Here is an 18,020-nt window from a genome sequence, read left to right as displayed (position 1 = left end):
GCGACAGTATTTTTTTCTTCAAAACACAATTAGAATTCACATTGCTTCCAAAAAGTAAAGTTTTATGCTTAGTATTAATTTAATATTCTTTTCAATTCTATCTCTCTCTTTCTCTCTCTTCAGAAAGCTGATTGTATGACTAACAATAAGCCTTCTGTAAAATTATATAGTTTCACGATACTTTAATACCACTGATATACACATTTTATGAACGATAGTTCTACTGCCGCAAATTACCCTCACGTGAGAATTAACAGGTACTAAATCTGCTTCTTCTGCCAAGTGCTACGACCGCTCAATAGGACAGCCTGTCTCGAGGTAGCCCCCGAGTTTGCTAATCTAGCAACCTAATGCCACGCGTGAAACGCAATTTAATTTAAGCTATAGACGACCTTTCTCGCCAATCATCCGTAGAAGAATATCCGAATTAATTGGATGATTTTGTTTCTTTTTTATATGTATTGAGATATTGAATTGCACTATATGCTGCATATACCGAAGGTCATATCTCGCGTGGCAACCCGCCAAAATGCATCCTTGTGTATGCTTTTCGGAGCTCCCCAACGATAATTGATGTAACACAATCCTTCCTTTTTTCAATGGGTGAAACAAATATCGGTCTCCCTGCATTTTTTTATAAGATAAATATAGAATTATACATCTGTAAAATCTAATACGTAAATGCATGTGTGTGTCAATACATCCGATATGTTCCTACTTAAAAATATATATTCACAGGATGAACTTCAGGATGTTTCAAAAATATGCAAACCTTAATTCAGATTTGTATACATCTCCGGATTTCGTGATAGGAGGGAGACGAATTATGAACCTTTGCTCGTTAGAGCAATCCAGGAAACACATATAGCGAAAACTGACTCATTAGTGTGACGCATGGCGAGATGCGGAAGCGCACGAGTGACGATCACAGAAATTCAACCATGATCTGATGATTTATCGAATTCACTTAAGACTCGCGTGTAATATTAATTTAAATTAATTCAATTTATATTAAATAAATGTAATAATTCATATTAAAATAAACGTAATGTAATAATATTTGTCAACATGTCAAACGTTGTACAATTAAATGTCTGATGTATTAATATATGATTTTGAGCAAGACAACTAATTTTGCGAGATTTTGCTGAAGGTTAATACACTATATTTGTATATTATATTCGAATTTTACACACGCGTCTCGGATAAATCGAGCGTCGTCACTTCGAAAAGATGATAACTAGAAATTGGAAAGGAATGAAGGACATTATGGAAAGGACATTATGGAGTTTGCAAGTGCATATCTCGCAACCGGGAGTAAGGTTTCCGGCGCGAGATAAAATTTCTGACAACCTGTTCACGCGCCTGCATTGCATGTCGCCCGAGAGCTTACATACTCACCGTGATTTTCTCTTGAATCATCTTTTCGTAATACCGAGTGATATAATCGACCCCAGATTTTCGGTCGCAAACACACCAACATGCATCGTGCCACGAACGTGCGGTAAGCACGAGAAGTTTACTTTTACCGCGTCGACTCAAAATACATTGTCGCGAAATCCTATTTCACCGTAACTTTAGCCGCACGGAAGCAAGATGAAGACAGCATTACGCCTAATCTTTTTAAGTTAATGCGCGCGGTGTAGAGCATTTGTTGTGCAAAGTTAAAGGAAGTTCTTACTCAAGTAGAGACATCAAAATGACTCCAAAAGTCCAGAAGTCATTTTGACTTCTTGTTCTGCTTGGATGTTCTTTAATGCTTTGTCTTCTAAGATTTCCCTTTTAATCTGGATTTAATAGGGACATTAAAGTGCAAAACGCATCCTTAATTTAAATGAAATTTAAGATTGATCGACCGAACCGAAGGGAGATCGTCGAAACATCCGCCCGTCTCTTAAACGCGCTGTAGCAAGGCTGGCGCTCCGGTGGACGCCACTTTTAGCGCACGTTAGAGTTATTTTTGCGCTTACCCCTCTCTTCTTCACGGCTATCGTCCCCGCTGAAAACATAATACCGTCCCAGCCGCGACGACCACCCTGCGCATTCGATAGATTGCCTTCAGCTCGCTACGTCGCGTAATACGGACCTGTCGCCAGCAGCACGTCGACTTCAATTTCCCCGAAGTTTCGCGAAATGATGCATAGAATCCTATCAAAGCAACCAGGAGACCCCAGAGGATCCACGAGGGATCCCAGATGATGAGCTGAATCCCGGGTGCTGAACCTATTTCCAGATACTCGGCTCTGTCTATCCGACGCTGTCGTACTCGTGCGAATGAAACTTTTCTCTTTTCCAGTTTATCACCCCACATTTATGTCAGATCAAGCTAAGAAACTGAGGACCTTTCAAGTTACTCGTTTCACAAACGTTAATCTATGACCTCTTTCTATAAAAAAAAAAGGAGAAGTTTTATATGATAAAAATTGAGAAACGTAACGATGGCGATGGTTTCATATAGAAAAGAAGATGTAAAATCTTGATGCGAGAGTTTTTGGCGTAGAACGAGAAGGAACGAAGGAAGGAGAACGATTATCGAGAGAGATGTACGATAGAATCGACTGGCGAAGCGTCGGAGGACCCAGACGACGAGCTCTCGCGTCGAACCTATTTCCAGCTGCGGCCGCGTCCTCGCGACTCATGTCGCTGTACGCTCGTGTCGAATTCTTTTCTTCTGGGTTACCGTTTCGAGACTCGTATGTCTCTATCTTCTTCTCTTTATCTCGAATCGATGACTTCTTTTTTGTCACCAGCAGGTGTATTGAAAAAAGTGCGCGTCCTCACATAGCGTATCGCCACTTTAACGCACTTCTGAAATATGTTTAATAAATACGAAAGAGATATGACTAGTACATCTGTTCTAAAAAAAATCTGATACTATTCACGATACTGAGTAATAATTGACTATATGAGATTAGCAGATAAATAAGTAGGATAAATAAAATAATTTCCACGTGTTAAAAAGTTATGTTAAATGGACAGTTTTGTAATATGTATAAATTTAGCTGGATACAGATTTGAAAATAATCTTCTTTGGACTACCAAAATAATTATGTAGGACGCTCAAATCAATTATTAGAATGTCAATATTTTTTGCAGCATTGTCATCAATGCTTAAACGTTCTACATTATTTTTATGATCCAACAAAATTATTTTCAGATTTGTAGCTAAATTTTTAGATACTTCAACAAAACAGTTTTTTCCGTATATTTTATGGCAGTCACTCGATGAGAGTGAAATTCGGCGCGATGTCTTCGTGTAATAATAACACCGAAAACAGTATCGGCATCTCGAGAGCCCTAGACATCCTTTCGGCCAGAAATCTAAAATTACTCATATCCACTGTGCGGGGGAATGCTTTTTCCGCCTTTGGGCGATTCAAATTGGACGATAAATAAGCAAATATTTTTCTCCGAGTTCTCCTTTTTTTGTACTTATGTATAACATTGAAATATGTGTATTTACGTAAAGTTATAATAACATTGAGATGTGCGTATTTATATAAGGTTTCAATGCCGAAGACCATTATAACAATAATGGTCTTCGAGATATCAGATTTCTTAGTTTGTGCGAATTTCAAAATGTCACAATGTCTTCAAAGCGATGTAAACATTTTAGACATTTTAAACAACTCAAACTAAAGAATGTGATGATCACTTCGTTTAAATAACTACGTTATTCACAATTTACGTACAGTTAAATAGACTTTTAAATAAGGTGTTTAAATTTACTATTTTGCTTTAATGTGACTAATCAAAAATTTTTTTTCATACAAATCATTTAAGGAAATTCGATATCTTCACTCGATTATAAAAACAATTATTAACATTTCAATTTTACGTATTTAATATGTATTTCAATATTATGCTACGGTGCAAAATACTGAAAAAAATTAAAAAAGGATTGCTTATCCACTGTCAGATTTGATGTGGAACTGCCTCTTTACGTCACGATGACGTAAAACACTTATCCCGCATGAACACGTGGCCTCGTTTCTGAGAAATGTTGGGTCAATGGATTTAAAAACTACAAATACATGCACGTGTACTCAAGTTAGAATTTCCTTTGTAACCACTTATTAAGAGCTATGATTTTAAAGTAAAAAATTACACAAATTTTTTCATTATACATATTATAAACAAAAGTAAATTAATTATATACTTTGCAATTGCAACTTTTATGATATGATCTATTTGATAAAATATATTTATAAAGTAATTAAAGAGTCTCTTTTCTTAATTCATGGACTAATCTCTGTAAACTTCGAGCAACTGCCAAATCCATGTTTGCCAAAAATGTGAAGCATCTGAAAGTTATACTCACTTAATAAAAAAAAGTTCTAGCAATATTCACTAAATCGTATGAATGGAAAATATGAATGAAGATGTTCAAAGACATTAACCTATTTCGACGTGTTCAAAAAGGCCTCATACAATTTTTCGTTAGCATAATATATGTCTCTCTCTCTCTCTCTCTCTCTCTCTCTCTGCAGTATAAAATAAATCTTTTTAATTGTCATAAAAGCGGGAAAACTCTATAGAACATTCACATTGTAGTCAACGTTACTTTTTTTAAATAAAGTTACAGAATTCGCAATTGTGATATTCAAAGTGTTGTAGACGTCAACAACAATTTGAGCTACTACATAGGTGACTGTTGCATAAACTTGAACAAGCGATTCACGAATAGAGCGGAAACGTTCTACGCACGTGCGACGATTAGTCTTATTCGATTGCGAAGTGTGCTCCCGCAAACATCATTTTATCTTCTATTTCTGAGAGAAGGTTATATCGGCAAAATTCATTCGGTAATGGATTTAGACATTGATTGAAGAACATATAAAAAATGAAAAAATTATAATTAATGTACTTCAATAATAATAGATTACATTTTATGAATGAATTGTTTTAATTCTGGGGATAATAATTACTATTAATTTATTTAAATAATAACAATTAAATGAAATCATTATACAAACGTAATGGAAATAATTAGTGATAAACCTTTTAATATTTTGTCGATGATAGTCGCGTTACTTTCTCGAAACAATTTTCAAAATGAATATATACACCTAATTCTGCGTATTGGCTGGAGCACATAAAGTACAAACCAAACTCTGTAGTAATGATTAGTGTAATATATTCCTATGTTTATGCTTCATACTGACAGTCTGTTTCCACATTTACGCCTGTCGGTTTATTTATATTGTTACTCCACTTTACGTAGTCCACGTCGGGACCAGCTTCGTTATTCCGGTAGAGTTTTGCTGGACTTGAGGCGCGTGTTTCCTCCTACTCTTTTTTAAGAAGAAAATTTCTTACGTTAATTCAATTTTCTCAACGCGCGCTCGGCGGAAAATTATGATAATCTCGAGCCAAATGTGTATTCTAAAGCAAGACTGTCCGACTGGAGCGACTCAATTTCATGTGTATCTCGGTCGTTACTTTACATAATTGTAAACGAGAACATCGCAAACGCCCTTGGCGAAGATATCCGCGGATAACGGCGACGAAGACGAGAAAACGATGTCGACGACGACGACGGTATGGGCGAGGCCGTTCGTTCTTGTATTTTTAGTGGCTCGTAAACTAGGCACTGGCCATCGTTCGATCTCGTTGTCTCCCTCTTCCTCGTATAGTAGCGGCATACATAATCCGGATTAAAGAATCGGACTAATTTTATTTAAAAAAAATTATAATTGTTAAAAATTTTGCAAGTCCAGCATTAGGATATTTTATATATAATAGACGAGAATTAGTCTAGGAAACCTGGATGGTTCATAGTAATAAGAACATCTGTTTGATATGCTCTAATTTTATTACAAATAAAAATTATTTTAATGAATCAAGTAATGATTGGAACGGTTTATTTCGCTAACAGGAAGTAATCGCAAGATGCCAAATCCGGGGAGTACAGTGGGTGAGCAAACACGTTTGCTTGTTTTCGGGCCAGAAGTTGAAATTGCCGCTGAAAGGAGAATCTTTCAGAGATACTCAAAATATACAAAAGATATTAAAGCCGAACCTTCACAAATCAATTCCAGTTATTGATTGCTATCGATATGTTCTGTGAAAATATTTTAAGTATAATAATTTTTCATAATCAATGTAACTTTTTAACTTATCATCAATAAATTTAAATTAATGTTAATTATGATTCGCTCAACTATATATCAACTATATATCAATTTTTTAACCTTTAGAGGGCCGGACTGGCCACTATAATGGCCAGTAATAGAAGTCCGTATCTTTCCCTGCTTTCCGTTTACAAATAATTAGGGCATTACTTGATCTTCAACCAGATAAAAGCTCTACTTATTCTGCTAAACGGAAATGTTCTCAACCTTCTCGGTTGATAGGACGTCATTTCCTAAGAGCACTCAAAAAGTCGTCCATGACATTTGTATTCATTACATCAATCCAGACGTCGAACTCGATATTACTGTGCATCTTGCGATATTGCATTATGCATAATACCTTGTTTTGAAGATTTTCATACAATACAGACTTTGCCATAAATTCCAATATTTTCATTTGATAGGTGGAAAATGATAATTAGTAAAAAATAATATAAATTAAAAATAAATAAAAATAAAAAATAAATAAATAAAAATGTAAAAAATATAAAAAAATATAAAATGTAAAAAAAACGAAAAAAAGGGACTACATAACTTTCTACGCCCACATCGTTAGTTCTGGATTACGCTAAAGGAAAGTTTCATAAATGTACATAAATGTCTATGTTATTCAATTCGACTTATCTAGACTTATCTAGGTAAATAACACTATTTCTACATAAAATTTTGATAATCTGACTTCAGAAACGTGTTCTGCGACATCAAAAACACTTACACTGAAAAAAAAGATTGACTGCTGCAGCAAATTAGATGGTAAAATATGGCATAGCATTGGCTGCTGCAACCAATTAAAAATGCTGTGCCATATTTTATCATCTAATTTGCTGCAGCAATCAATCTTTTCTTTCAGTGTAAGAATACTAAAAACAAAAAATGAAAATTTTCCACATTGGCCGTCCCGTTGTGGCTGTAGTGGCCAGCGGAAAACTCGTCGTGACATAAACATTCAATATATACATGAATTTTACATTAAAAAAATTCAGAATTTCAAAGCAAAAATATCGGCCCTTTAAAGGTTAATACAAAATCAGTTATCATATTATTTTAATCATTCAAGCATATCGTATGTACTACAGATTCTCTAGTGATGTTGATTCTATTCGTTTGATTATGTTTATCTTTGGCGTAGAATGCATATTCGATCGAGATACGTCCATCAGTTGGCATCGGATTAGCTTCGGTTGATCGGCCAGGGATCCTAAATATATCTATATTTACAATGTTCAATCCGCTGCTTAAATGTACGGAATTTCCATTTCGACGGTTTTTCTTCAATGATGAAGAAACAAATACGGATTCGAAAAAAGTGATTGTAAAAGTGATTGTATCTGAATCACTTCTAATCGAAAAAGATGTAGAAATAGAAATTCCGAGCATTTAAGCAGCGGATTGAACTGAACATTAATAAATAAATATAGATATATTTTGGATCCCTGACCAATCAATCATAGTTAAAGACGATGCCAACCGATGAAAGCGATCGAATATGCATTATTCGCTAAAGACAAACATAATTTGATGTCCTCGCCCCTTCGTGGCAGCTATCGATGTGACGATGAGCGAAATAATTCTGAAAATGCACCTGTCTCCTTTAATGGAGAAGAAAAATACGAGATGTGCCACTTGTTATTACTTCGCGAAAAAGCTACATAAGCAGTTTCTCATTTAAATGCTACATTCGAACAATTCCCTATATAATATTCGTTCCTTTTGAACGACAACTTGGTATTTTTAGTTCGTGTGAATTCCGATCATCGTAGTATCGCAGTAAGATATACCGATATACGCAAATGATTCCTGACGTCATTTGTATTTTGGTCCTTTCTCGATAATCTTCTCAGAAAAAGAAAATAAAAAATATACGATAAAAAAATAAAAATAGACTTCTTATATAGGACGATGTATTTATATATTTATTCGCTCGATTTCTCCGCGATTTTTTCAAATAAAAGAATAAGAATCGCGTTTCTAAGTTTATCATAATTATACTCTCAATCTTGACGTGTCTCAATACACCGATATTCGTGATTCTTGACATATTAGGTATTCATAATCCATTTTTATCTTAAGTAATTAAGTCTTAAGATGCTAATATTAACGGCTCTTTGACTGGCCGTTTATGACATCTTAAGACTGTAAGACCGTCTTAAATATAAGATCCAACTATAAATATCGGTCATTATTAATTAATAGACAGTATCGGTAGATGATATTATTATGTTGATTAAAAGCACTTTTCCCTTTTGTGTTTAACCTTTTCTTTAATTTGTATTGAGTAAGTAGATTATCGTTCAATTTCTCTCAACTTTCGACTATTACGGTGGCAACTGGTGGACACGGTCCAATTTATCTGGCACAGCTTTTCGAAAATTCCTCCGCTACGTGTTTCATACATCTCCCTCTCGCTTTACGCATCTTAGTCAAATCATTTTGCCAACCGTTTCGCGGGGGTGTTTGTTAACCGAATACTATTACGTTACTCTCAACGATGGCGGAGCAAAGGGATGGACAGAGAGATAGAGAGAGAAAGAAAACGAAAAAACAGGTAGATAAAAAGACGCAGGGATAAAGAGAAAGGAAAGATGCAGGTGTGAGATCACGAGAGCAAAGAAGCGTAACGGAAAGAGAAGCTACCAGCGGGTAGAGATGCGGACAAACTGAAAGAGAGAAAGAGAGTGAAAAAGAGAAAGACAGATAGCAAAACTAAGAGCGAGTGAGAAGACAACAGAAATAGAGGGGAAGAGAATCGGAACCACCTCTCCTGTTTCTTCTAGCTCTATTCTAAGGAAGTCGTCACCAAAAATGGCGGGGCGCGCGAAGCGTGTATGCGACGATGCGCGTAACATCGTCGCCCGCGCTTTGTTATCGCTTGGTATTACCGCAAGATCATTGTAATCAAGGATCTCGCGCGACGAAACGCGATGATTTTCTCAAGCACAGAAAACCGGGAGAACAGGAGGTGGGACAATATCTCGATGTCTATAGACGATAATTGTAACCTAACACCTACCGCAGAGGCAGTGGTTTGCTCTCTGTACGCTCGAATGAAGCGCAGCCCGCCAAGAATGCACGCAATCTGCCAAGGAACGGGAACGATAAACGTAAAAATGTGCAAAAGCGGGATCGATCTCTTCTTACAACCACCTGAGGAAGCGAAGTGTACTTAAAATTAGAGTATAAAACATCGTTGTCCATTTAAGCACTACAGCTTTGTTTTAATTACACTAGTTTATAAGTTCTGAATAATTTTTAGTGTAAGAAGAGAAAACAACTTTTTTTTAACGTATTATAGGGTGCTAAGTTCGAATCTTCCGTTAGAAAAATTCATCGGATCGAATTTTTGAAATAACATGTTAATTTTTAAATACAACATGTCATTTTTCAAACATAGCATGTGAATTTTTAAGATACAGCATTTTTTCCTAAATAATTTGGGTGCGACAAGTGACCAGCAAGGCAAACATTTCCATCAGGATTGATTTTCATTTGATGATAATTGAGAAATGTTATTTTGAGTATTGGAACGAAAACGTGCGAGCCGACTATTGATGGATTCTAAAGACGGTTTCAAACGATATAGCCAATGTACACCACATTAGCAACAATTACACATACACACACACACGATATGCATAATTATCCATATGAATGAAAGCCAATTATTTAGCAAATGTGCAGAAAGTTGGCGTGCATTGGCCATGTCGTCTAGAGTCGTTTTAATACGTAAAATCGATCCAAAGTCGTATAAAAAATAAATATTAAACGCTCAACACTTCTGATTGTCTTCCAATTTCAATAAAACTGCACTATATTGGAAAAAATATTTTTCTTATATCTCAAAGATCAGAACTGATGGAAATATTTCCATGGCAAGATTCGGATTCGAAAATTACCCTAGAAGCAGTTTCTATATACTTTTGCACAAAATCTTGCAAACTAGTTTATCAATTTATATATTCTTTTAATGAATGATGCGTTTCTTGACAGTTTTTTAAAAATTACAATTAATTAATACTTGTGTTCCCTAATGCAATCTTAACAAAATGTTCTCTGTGCTTACTATTAAATATATGTGAAATAAATATAAGCATTTTCAATCGATGTTTACTCCAATTTCTTATTATTTAATATGACTTTCCTAGATCTAGTAGTAATTTGTCTACAGATGCTCGAAGTTGCACCACATGCGACAAAGTCCTGGCCGAACTGGAGAAAATCGACGACGATACAGACCACTTTGGAGTCGACTTTGTCAAAATCAACGATAAACGACTGGCGAAGCAATATGGTATCAAAAACTTCCCGGCGCTTACATATTTCCGCGAAAAAGAACCAATCATATACGATGGTAAGCCAGTACTTAAATAAACATCTACTCAAGCGCATAATAAATATCGTTATTAATAATTCGTTAAAATTATGTTAAGTTAATGAGATCAACAATTGAGAATTTACTAATAGATGAAACTGGAAATTATAAAATTCACACAAAATAATATTAGCCACAAAGATCTGCCTTGATCGAATTTAGCATAGTAAAAAAATATTAATATTATAATTTTACAATGAATATATAAATGTAATGTAACACACGTTGTACATAACAGTCGTATAAATGAATGTAAAATTATAACATTAATATTATGTTACTGTTACTTTATGTTTACAAGGGCCCTTCTTCGCTTATTTGTGTTGAACTTTTCACTTAATATTGTTTATAAAAATGTGTTATCGCACAGAGAAAAACATATATGTGATTATTTACTTAGGTGACTTGATGGACGAAGAGAATGTACTGGATTTTCTTACGAGTTTGGAAGCTATGGATCTACCAGATCGTATTGAAGAAGTTAATGCAAAAATTCTGTCGAAGATTGTTGAGGAAACGGATTTCGTGGCAGTCCTCTTCTGTAAGTCATTTTTCTCATTGTACACGTTAATCATTAAATTAAGTCTCAGCCAAAAACATATTCGGAAGATTAAATTATTCGAAACATGTCCAACATTCATTCTTTCATTTTCAATAAAATATCGTGCATGCAAATTTCGCTGTAAAATGTCTCTTAGAAAACATTCTATGAAATACATATGTGAGATATTTTTAAAAAGTAGGTAAATTAAATAATTGATTTTAATCGATAGTATCAAATGTTTACATTCAATCATTAAATCGTGAAATGTAATTAAAGAAAAAATATTTAATAGCATACTCTAGTGATTGTATAACAAGGGAACATTTTTCCCCACAAAGATATTTTTTTTATAAAATATGTAAATATAAAACTAATATACTTAAAAATATTGATTTAAAATGTGAGCTTAAAGATCACAAGATTACTTATTTATTCTGAGTCTAAAGTAAAAAAAGATAATTTTACATCAAATTAATGTGTAGAGTAATTTAAAATTGTTTAACTTACGTAAATGCTAGCAAGCAATCGAAACAGCAGAAAAAAACGCAAACAGAGAATGAAAAATACGAAATAAGGCAGTCGCTCGCGAGTATGTATTTGAACAGCTGTAATTTACATGCACGGATGAATAATTTTTTTACTAATGGCGAAGACGTGAAAAAACCGGAGGATGATTGGTCTCAATTGGCACCTCCGAATTTTTTTAGTCTGTGTATTCGTAAGATTTTCTATAGTTCGACGTCCGTTCAAAACTAAGTTCTAGGCTAATAACTGTATCAGTCGACATCGAAAAATCAACGGTGCTACACAGTGATGTTACGTAATGTACCCTGACCGTCATCCGTGTACCTATCATCCGTTTAATCTGTTATTGTCCGACGTCTTACTAATCTATTGTGTATGTCACGTTTGCGATGGAATTGTTCGTCACTCTCCGCAAAACGCAAACTAACAGTAACATTACATCAATATTATAATTTCCTACTCAACAACATAAATTTAATATAAAACACATTATACTTTACACTTACATTGTTGAGTTAATTGTAACATTAATGTAATATTACTATTTGTGTTTTGCGGATCTGTACATAAAATATAAAAATCACGATTAATTTCCCCGCAAATACGCTACAATTTTAAAATATTGTGTACTCTTGCCATATGCACGTTGATCATTAAGCACAATAAATTAATAAAATGGCAAATTTAATGAGGTGGCTTTCAGATCTTTTGTTATCATTATTACAAGGCTCTTAACAATAATTAGATACTATAATAATATATCACTATGTACAGTTTCATGTTCCTTGAGTTGCAATTGTTTCTAATTTCATGTATACAGAGAAGGATTTAAAGAGATACATTTTCTTATCGTTGTTTAATCAACAACAAATGACTATCGTTTATTATTAACCTGTTCTAATTTGTTATTAATAGCAATCGTTCTCTGTATAAAATGTTTACGTCAGTTTGTTTATCTTATATTATCTGTAAAGTTCACCCAATTATCTCTGTTGTTTTTGTCTTTTATTATCAATCAAGTTAAAATATCTTATCGCAAAATGGAAATTTTATATCAATAAGGATATAAATTTCGACAATCAGATCTGTCGAAAGTATTCATTCACTTTGCGGTTCGATTACATACAAAATATACTTGTAAATAATACATATATGTGAAAATTTTTGTGTGTGTTGATACGAATAGGTCCAAATACGGAGAGGTGTGCAGGCATCGGTTCTAGTAAGTACATACTTATAAGAAATCGATGTGGTTAATATCTGTGGCACAGTATTCTAGCTTTTTTATACAGCAACACACACACACACACATACACAGAGCTATATGCATTCGATATCGGCTGACGCACTAATGAAAGATCACTTTGCTGTTCAATTGCAGTTACTATCATTGCAATGCTAAATTATTTTTTTCTTAAAGCGCCTATTCTTTTATTGCAACTGTATTTGATTATGATGTCAGAAGCGAAGAATTATGGATTCTTTTCGTGAGATTATTTTTTTTCGTTCTTTTGTGAGGAAGTGATTCTTCGCAAGTGCATCACCCGGAGTGGCGACATTGATGTGTATTTTCATATAGCAATTTTCACTTATTTTTAACTTATCTGCATGTTCATCGATTATCAAAATTGATTTATCGCGTTCCTGCAGCACTTCGCTCAAATATGCAACGACAGAGGGATGCGAAGAGAAACAGATATCAATGGAGCGGCAAGGATGTTTACATTCATGCATTTCACTTTTCATGTACAATTTTTAATATATGATGAATACATTCGTGAAATCTTTTAGAAATTATTTTTAGCAAACTAGAATAATTTAAATTGTGTAATTGATAAAGAGTCGACTAACATCTCGAGCTTTCTGCCTTTTATCATTAGTGCTTTGAACTGTAATTCTTATAGCTAATTAAAATATTAGCAAATATTATCATCCGCCTTTATAAGTGTGTATCAATATAGAATATGTAGAACGCATTATATATATTTCTGTTTAGAATAAAACAATGCATTATAAGAGTGAAATTTTGAGAATAAGTGTGACTAATTGAATCGTTTCGATATCATTTGTATTTAAGGCAATCTAACATATCTAAAGACGGTCATCCCCATTATTTAAAAAAAATTGAATATTTTATGAAGTTTCTCGATAACATGGTAAAATTTTATAATTTATATATTTTCTATTTGTCTAGTAATTACTTAGACAATGTTAAACGGGTGTAATGACCGAAATAAAATTCAATTAAACTAGCAGATAAGTTTTTAATTTTGTATTTGTGGAAAAAACGCCATACTTATATGTGGATGAAATAAAACGCTCGAGAGAATAGCATTGATCGTTTAATAACAGCTGAAACACGCAATAATGCATCTTTTTGTTTCAAATGGGACAGACAAACCAGACTGCAAAAAGTGTCTTAAGGCCCTACAAGAATTGGAGAACATCGATGACGAAGCCGATCAATTGGGCATTGGCTTCGTAAAGATTGCGGATGAGGAGCTAGCAGATGAGTATAATCTCGGTCCTCTCCCAGCTCTTGTGTATTACAGGCATCAAATTCCAATTATTTACGAACGTAAGTACGATAGAACAAGAATAATATATGACACGTAACAGCAGCATTTAAATAATTAAAATTACGCAATATGCAATTTTAATTATTTAAACGCTACATAGAATTAAGATAATTTTGTGATATTTATGTTGATTTCTCTTTAAAAAAAAATGAATCAAAATTTCTATTTATAGTAATATTACATAATATCTTACAACAATTTAGTGAAACTATACAAAATTTGATGGTTAATGATTGAATGACTCTCACAAATTTTCTATGTCACTAAAGTACTTTACTTTATCCTAATTTAATTATATGAAGCAATACAGAGATGAAATTAACTCGCAGTACGTGCTCTTAGATGAGTTGAGTAGAGAAGAAGACGTGCTAGAATGGCTGGTAGCGAACAAGAGCACGGGAGATGAAGAAGATGTTATCGAAGATGTTACCGCCAAAACGTTGAACACACTAATTGGAAACATTGACAATTTAGTCGTTCTGTTCTGTTCGTATCTTTTTTATCACTTTGTCAGCCTCATCTTGCCTTGATCTTGCTTTGTAATATGCCCTCGCACTTGTAGATGATCACGGTGATGAAGACTCTATGCAGGTTCTAAATGAGCTAGAAAAGATCGACGACGATTGTGATAAGCACGGTATTCAGTTCGTGAAGATAGACGACGAGAAGGCGGCGGAAGAATTCGGAATCGACGATTTACCGGCGATCGTCTATTTCGAGAAGCAGATCCCGAATGTTTACGACGGTGGGTAGGTGAATCGCACATACTGAGCGAAATGGTAGCATAAATAATACCGAAAATAAAATCACAGAAAAAAGTCGTATTGATTCTAGACTAATAAAAGAAAAAGTTTGTAAATTATTTATGTAAATTAATTCATTCAGAAAAATAACACGATAATTGCAGGAGATGTAGAAGATGAAGACGAAATTTTGGAGTGGCTGTTGTCGCAACTTGAGAAGGACGAGATAGAAGACGTCACCGATGAGATGCTGGATCGTCTCATCAAAGATGGGAAGACCATAGCTGTATTGTTCTGTAAGTTGCTTCTTTGTTGTGTACAGATGTAAATTAATAGACAGATATTATTTAAATAATATTAAAACGTATTTGTTACGATAACGCAGACGACAATAACGATCGGAAGTCTCAAAAAGTTCTCAATGAATTGGAGAACATCGACGATGAATGCGATCAGCTCGGCGTGACGTTTGTGAAGATCGACAATGCGGAGGAGGCTAAGGAATATGGCATTCAAAAAGTACCTACGATGCTCTACTTTGAGAAGGGCATTCCGATGGTATATGAAGGCAATCTCGAAGATGAGGAGAAAGTGCTCAAATGGTTGGAGCAGCAGCAAAAGGCTGACCAGATCGAGGACGTCACCGACGAAATGCTTGACATGGTTATAGACAAGATGCCGCACGTAGCCGTTCTCTTTTGTCAGTAACACGCTTCTAGGGCTTCTTTCTTCTCTGATAATTGAAAATTGCGCGAATGCGTTACTTTCAATTATCGATATATGTTCGCATAATTGTTGATGTGATTCTATCGTTACTGTGCAGATGACAAAGATCAGAAGAAGAGTCAAAAGGTGTTAAATGAATTGGAGAATATCGACGACGACTGTGATCAGCACAACATAGCTTTCGTGAAGATCGGCGACTTGGATGAGGCAAAGGAATATGGCATAGACACGCTTCCTACTTTGGTGCTCTTTGAACGAAAGATACCACACATTTACGATGGTTAATTTTTTGAAAAGTTTCATTTATTTAAAGAAAAGAACAACTAATCACAAATAGAGAAATAATTGAGAAAATTTTTTCAATTGCGTTCCGCAGGCGATCTCATGAACGAAGATCAAATACTGGGCTGGCTATTGCATCAGAAAAAACACTCCGAGATCCCGGAAGTAACGGACGAAATGGTCGAAAAGCTCGTAGAGACTTCGCCGTACATAGCAGTCCTGTTTTGTAAGCGATCGATTCGTCTTTCTACCTCCTTTTAACATTCTTCCACTGTTACTTGTTAGGTAGGTGCTGTTATATGGTCGCGAGTGAGAGCGACCAGCGAATTAATTCTTTTCCGTAGACGACAAGGACGATAAGCAGGATATGCGGATCCTGAACGAGTTGGAGAACATAGACGACGAGCTGGAAAAGGAGGGGATCGTCATCGTCCGCATAGACAACGACGCCGAGGCCAAGGAATACGGTATCGATCATCTCCCAACCCTGGTGTATTTCGAAGATAAAATCCCGGCAATATACGAGGGCGATCTACTGAACGAAGACGAAGTCCTCGAATGGCTGATAGAACAGAAGAACAGCGCTACCATCGAGGAGGTCACGGACGAGATACTGACGGATCTCATAGAGGACCATGAATACGTTGTGGTATATTTCAGTAAGCGAACTTTACTCATCAGTATTATCTATAGAAAGTCAAATTAATTATTAAGAGCTTCATTGAGTTAATTACAGTAGAACTCCGAAAGACAGACAGTTCCTATAACCGAATAGTTCAGATAATAGAGATTCACTAATTCTTCCGTCTGCCAGTACTTATTAATTCTGATGATAGAAGAGCTGAAAAGATAAAATCGAAGTCGAGTTCCTACTATCTGAACTACAACAGCTATGAGATATTTGGAGCTGAGCATGAACTTTGTTCGTATAAATGGAATGCAGATAAATGTGGAGTTCTACTATATCCTCTTCGATTGCTTATGACATAATCGACCAAAAATTATAACAGGTGGAAGTTGCGACGAAGGAGAAAAATGCGACAATATCCTTGAAGATTTAGAGAATATTGACGACGAGCTGGATGAAACGGGCATTATATTCGTTACTACCGAAGACATCACCTTAGCAAAGAAGTATGGTATCAAGCATTTCCCGACTCTTGCGTTTTTCCGAAACAAGGATCCGTTGATTTATAATGGCGATCTCGATGACGAGGATGAAGTATTGTCTTGGATCACCGATGAGGACACTTTGGAGATACCAGGAAAAATCGAAGAAGTCAATGCTAGAATGCTGGAGAACATTCTCGACGAGAACGATTATGTCGTCGTCTTTTTCTGTACGTCAATCGCAAAATGATCAAACGTATCACTATACGGAAAGAATTTTGCTGAAGTATTTAAAAATTTATCTAGATACAAATCTGAAAATAATTTTGTTGGACAAAATAATTATGTGGAAAGTTCAAATTTTCTGCAGTTCATTATGCTTCAGATCCAATTATTTTGATGGTCCAACAAAATTATTTTTAAATCTGTATCTGGCTAAATTTTTAAATAGAATATTCAGCAAAATTATTCTTTCCGTGTATAATTTATTAATTAATCATAATACAATAAAAATACTTGCTTATAGATAAAGAAGGCGATAAGAAGAGTCAAAAGATCCTTCTGGAGCTTGAAAACATTGATGACGAGTGCGAAGAGAAGGAGATTGACTTTGTAAAGATTTCCGACGAGGGAATCGAAAAGGAATACGATCTTCCAGGATTACCGGCGTTGGCATTCTATAGACACAAATTCCGGCAGATCTATTCAGGCGACATGATGCACGAAGAAGAAATTTTAGAATGGGTCCTCGAGCTTCGCACTACAACGCCGGATGTTATCGAGAGTGTCGATAGAAAAACGTTACAAGTACTTATCAATGATGTTGAGCATCTCGCCGTGTTCTTTTGTAAGTATGAACTTTTAGCTACTAAATTTATGTATGTATAAAGTGTTTGAGAATTATAGATAAATATTTAATATTTATGATAAAAATAAGAAAAAATACCTATAATGTATAAGAAGAGCACCCTATATATCTATATCTATCTATTGGATTATCTATGGATA

The 18,020-nt window shown here is 34.8% G+C and overlaps 1 protein-coding gene across 6 annotated transcripts in view; it reads left to right on the top strand.

The window, feature by feature from the left end:
- Nucleotides 1-18,020, top strand: part of hlk (hulk) — a 35,936-nt gene that overhangs the window by 1,554 nt on the left and 16,362 nt on the right. For 3 of the 6 annotated variants that reach the window (XM_018453776.1, XM_018453772.1, XM_018453775.1), the window contains exons 2-14: nt 10,300-10,482; nt 10,904-11,044; nt 12,759-12,794; nt 13,968-14,150; nt 14,494-14,637; nt 14,714-14,896; nt 15,059-15,190; nt 15,280-15,594; nt 15,718-15,900; nt 15,997-16,128; nt 16,247-16,561; nt 16,913-17,242; nt 17,539-17,859. In XM_018453776.1, coding sequence (XP_018309278.1) covers nt 10,300-10,482; nt 10,904-11,044; nt 12,759-12,794; nt 13,968-14,150; nt 14,494-14,637; nt 14,714-14,896; nt 15,059-15,190; nt 15,280-15,594; nt 15,718-15,900; nt 15,997-16,128; nt 16,247-16,561; nt 16,913-17,242; nt 17,539-17,859 — 2,598 coding nt within the window. Of the gene's footprint in view, nt 1-10,299; nt 10,483-10,903; nt 11,045-12,758; nt 12,795-13,967; nt 14,151-14,480; nt 14,638-14,713; nt 14,897-15,058; nt 15,191-15,279; nt 15,595-15,717; nt 15,901-15,996; nt 16,129-16,246; nt 16,562-16,912; nt 17,243-17,538; nt 17,860-18,020 lie in introns of those variants that run through there. The other 3 variants (XM_018453774.1, XM_018453777.1, XM_018453778.1) reach the window with 2 other exon arrangements.

This window comes from Mycetomoellerius zeteki, unplaced genomic scaffold (assembly GCF_001594055.1).
Source record: "Mycetomoellerius zeteki isolate Tzet28-1 unplaced genomic scaffold, Tzet1.0 scaffold41, whole genome shotgun sequence".
NCBI classification, from domain to species: Eukaryota; Metazoa; Arthropoda; class Insecta; order Hymenoptera; family Formicidae; genus Mycetomoellerius; species Mycetomoellerius zeteki.
The sequence above is the reverse complement of the archived record's forward strand: the minus strand, read 5'-3'. Positions and strand labels throughout refer to the sequence as shown.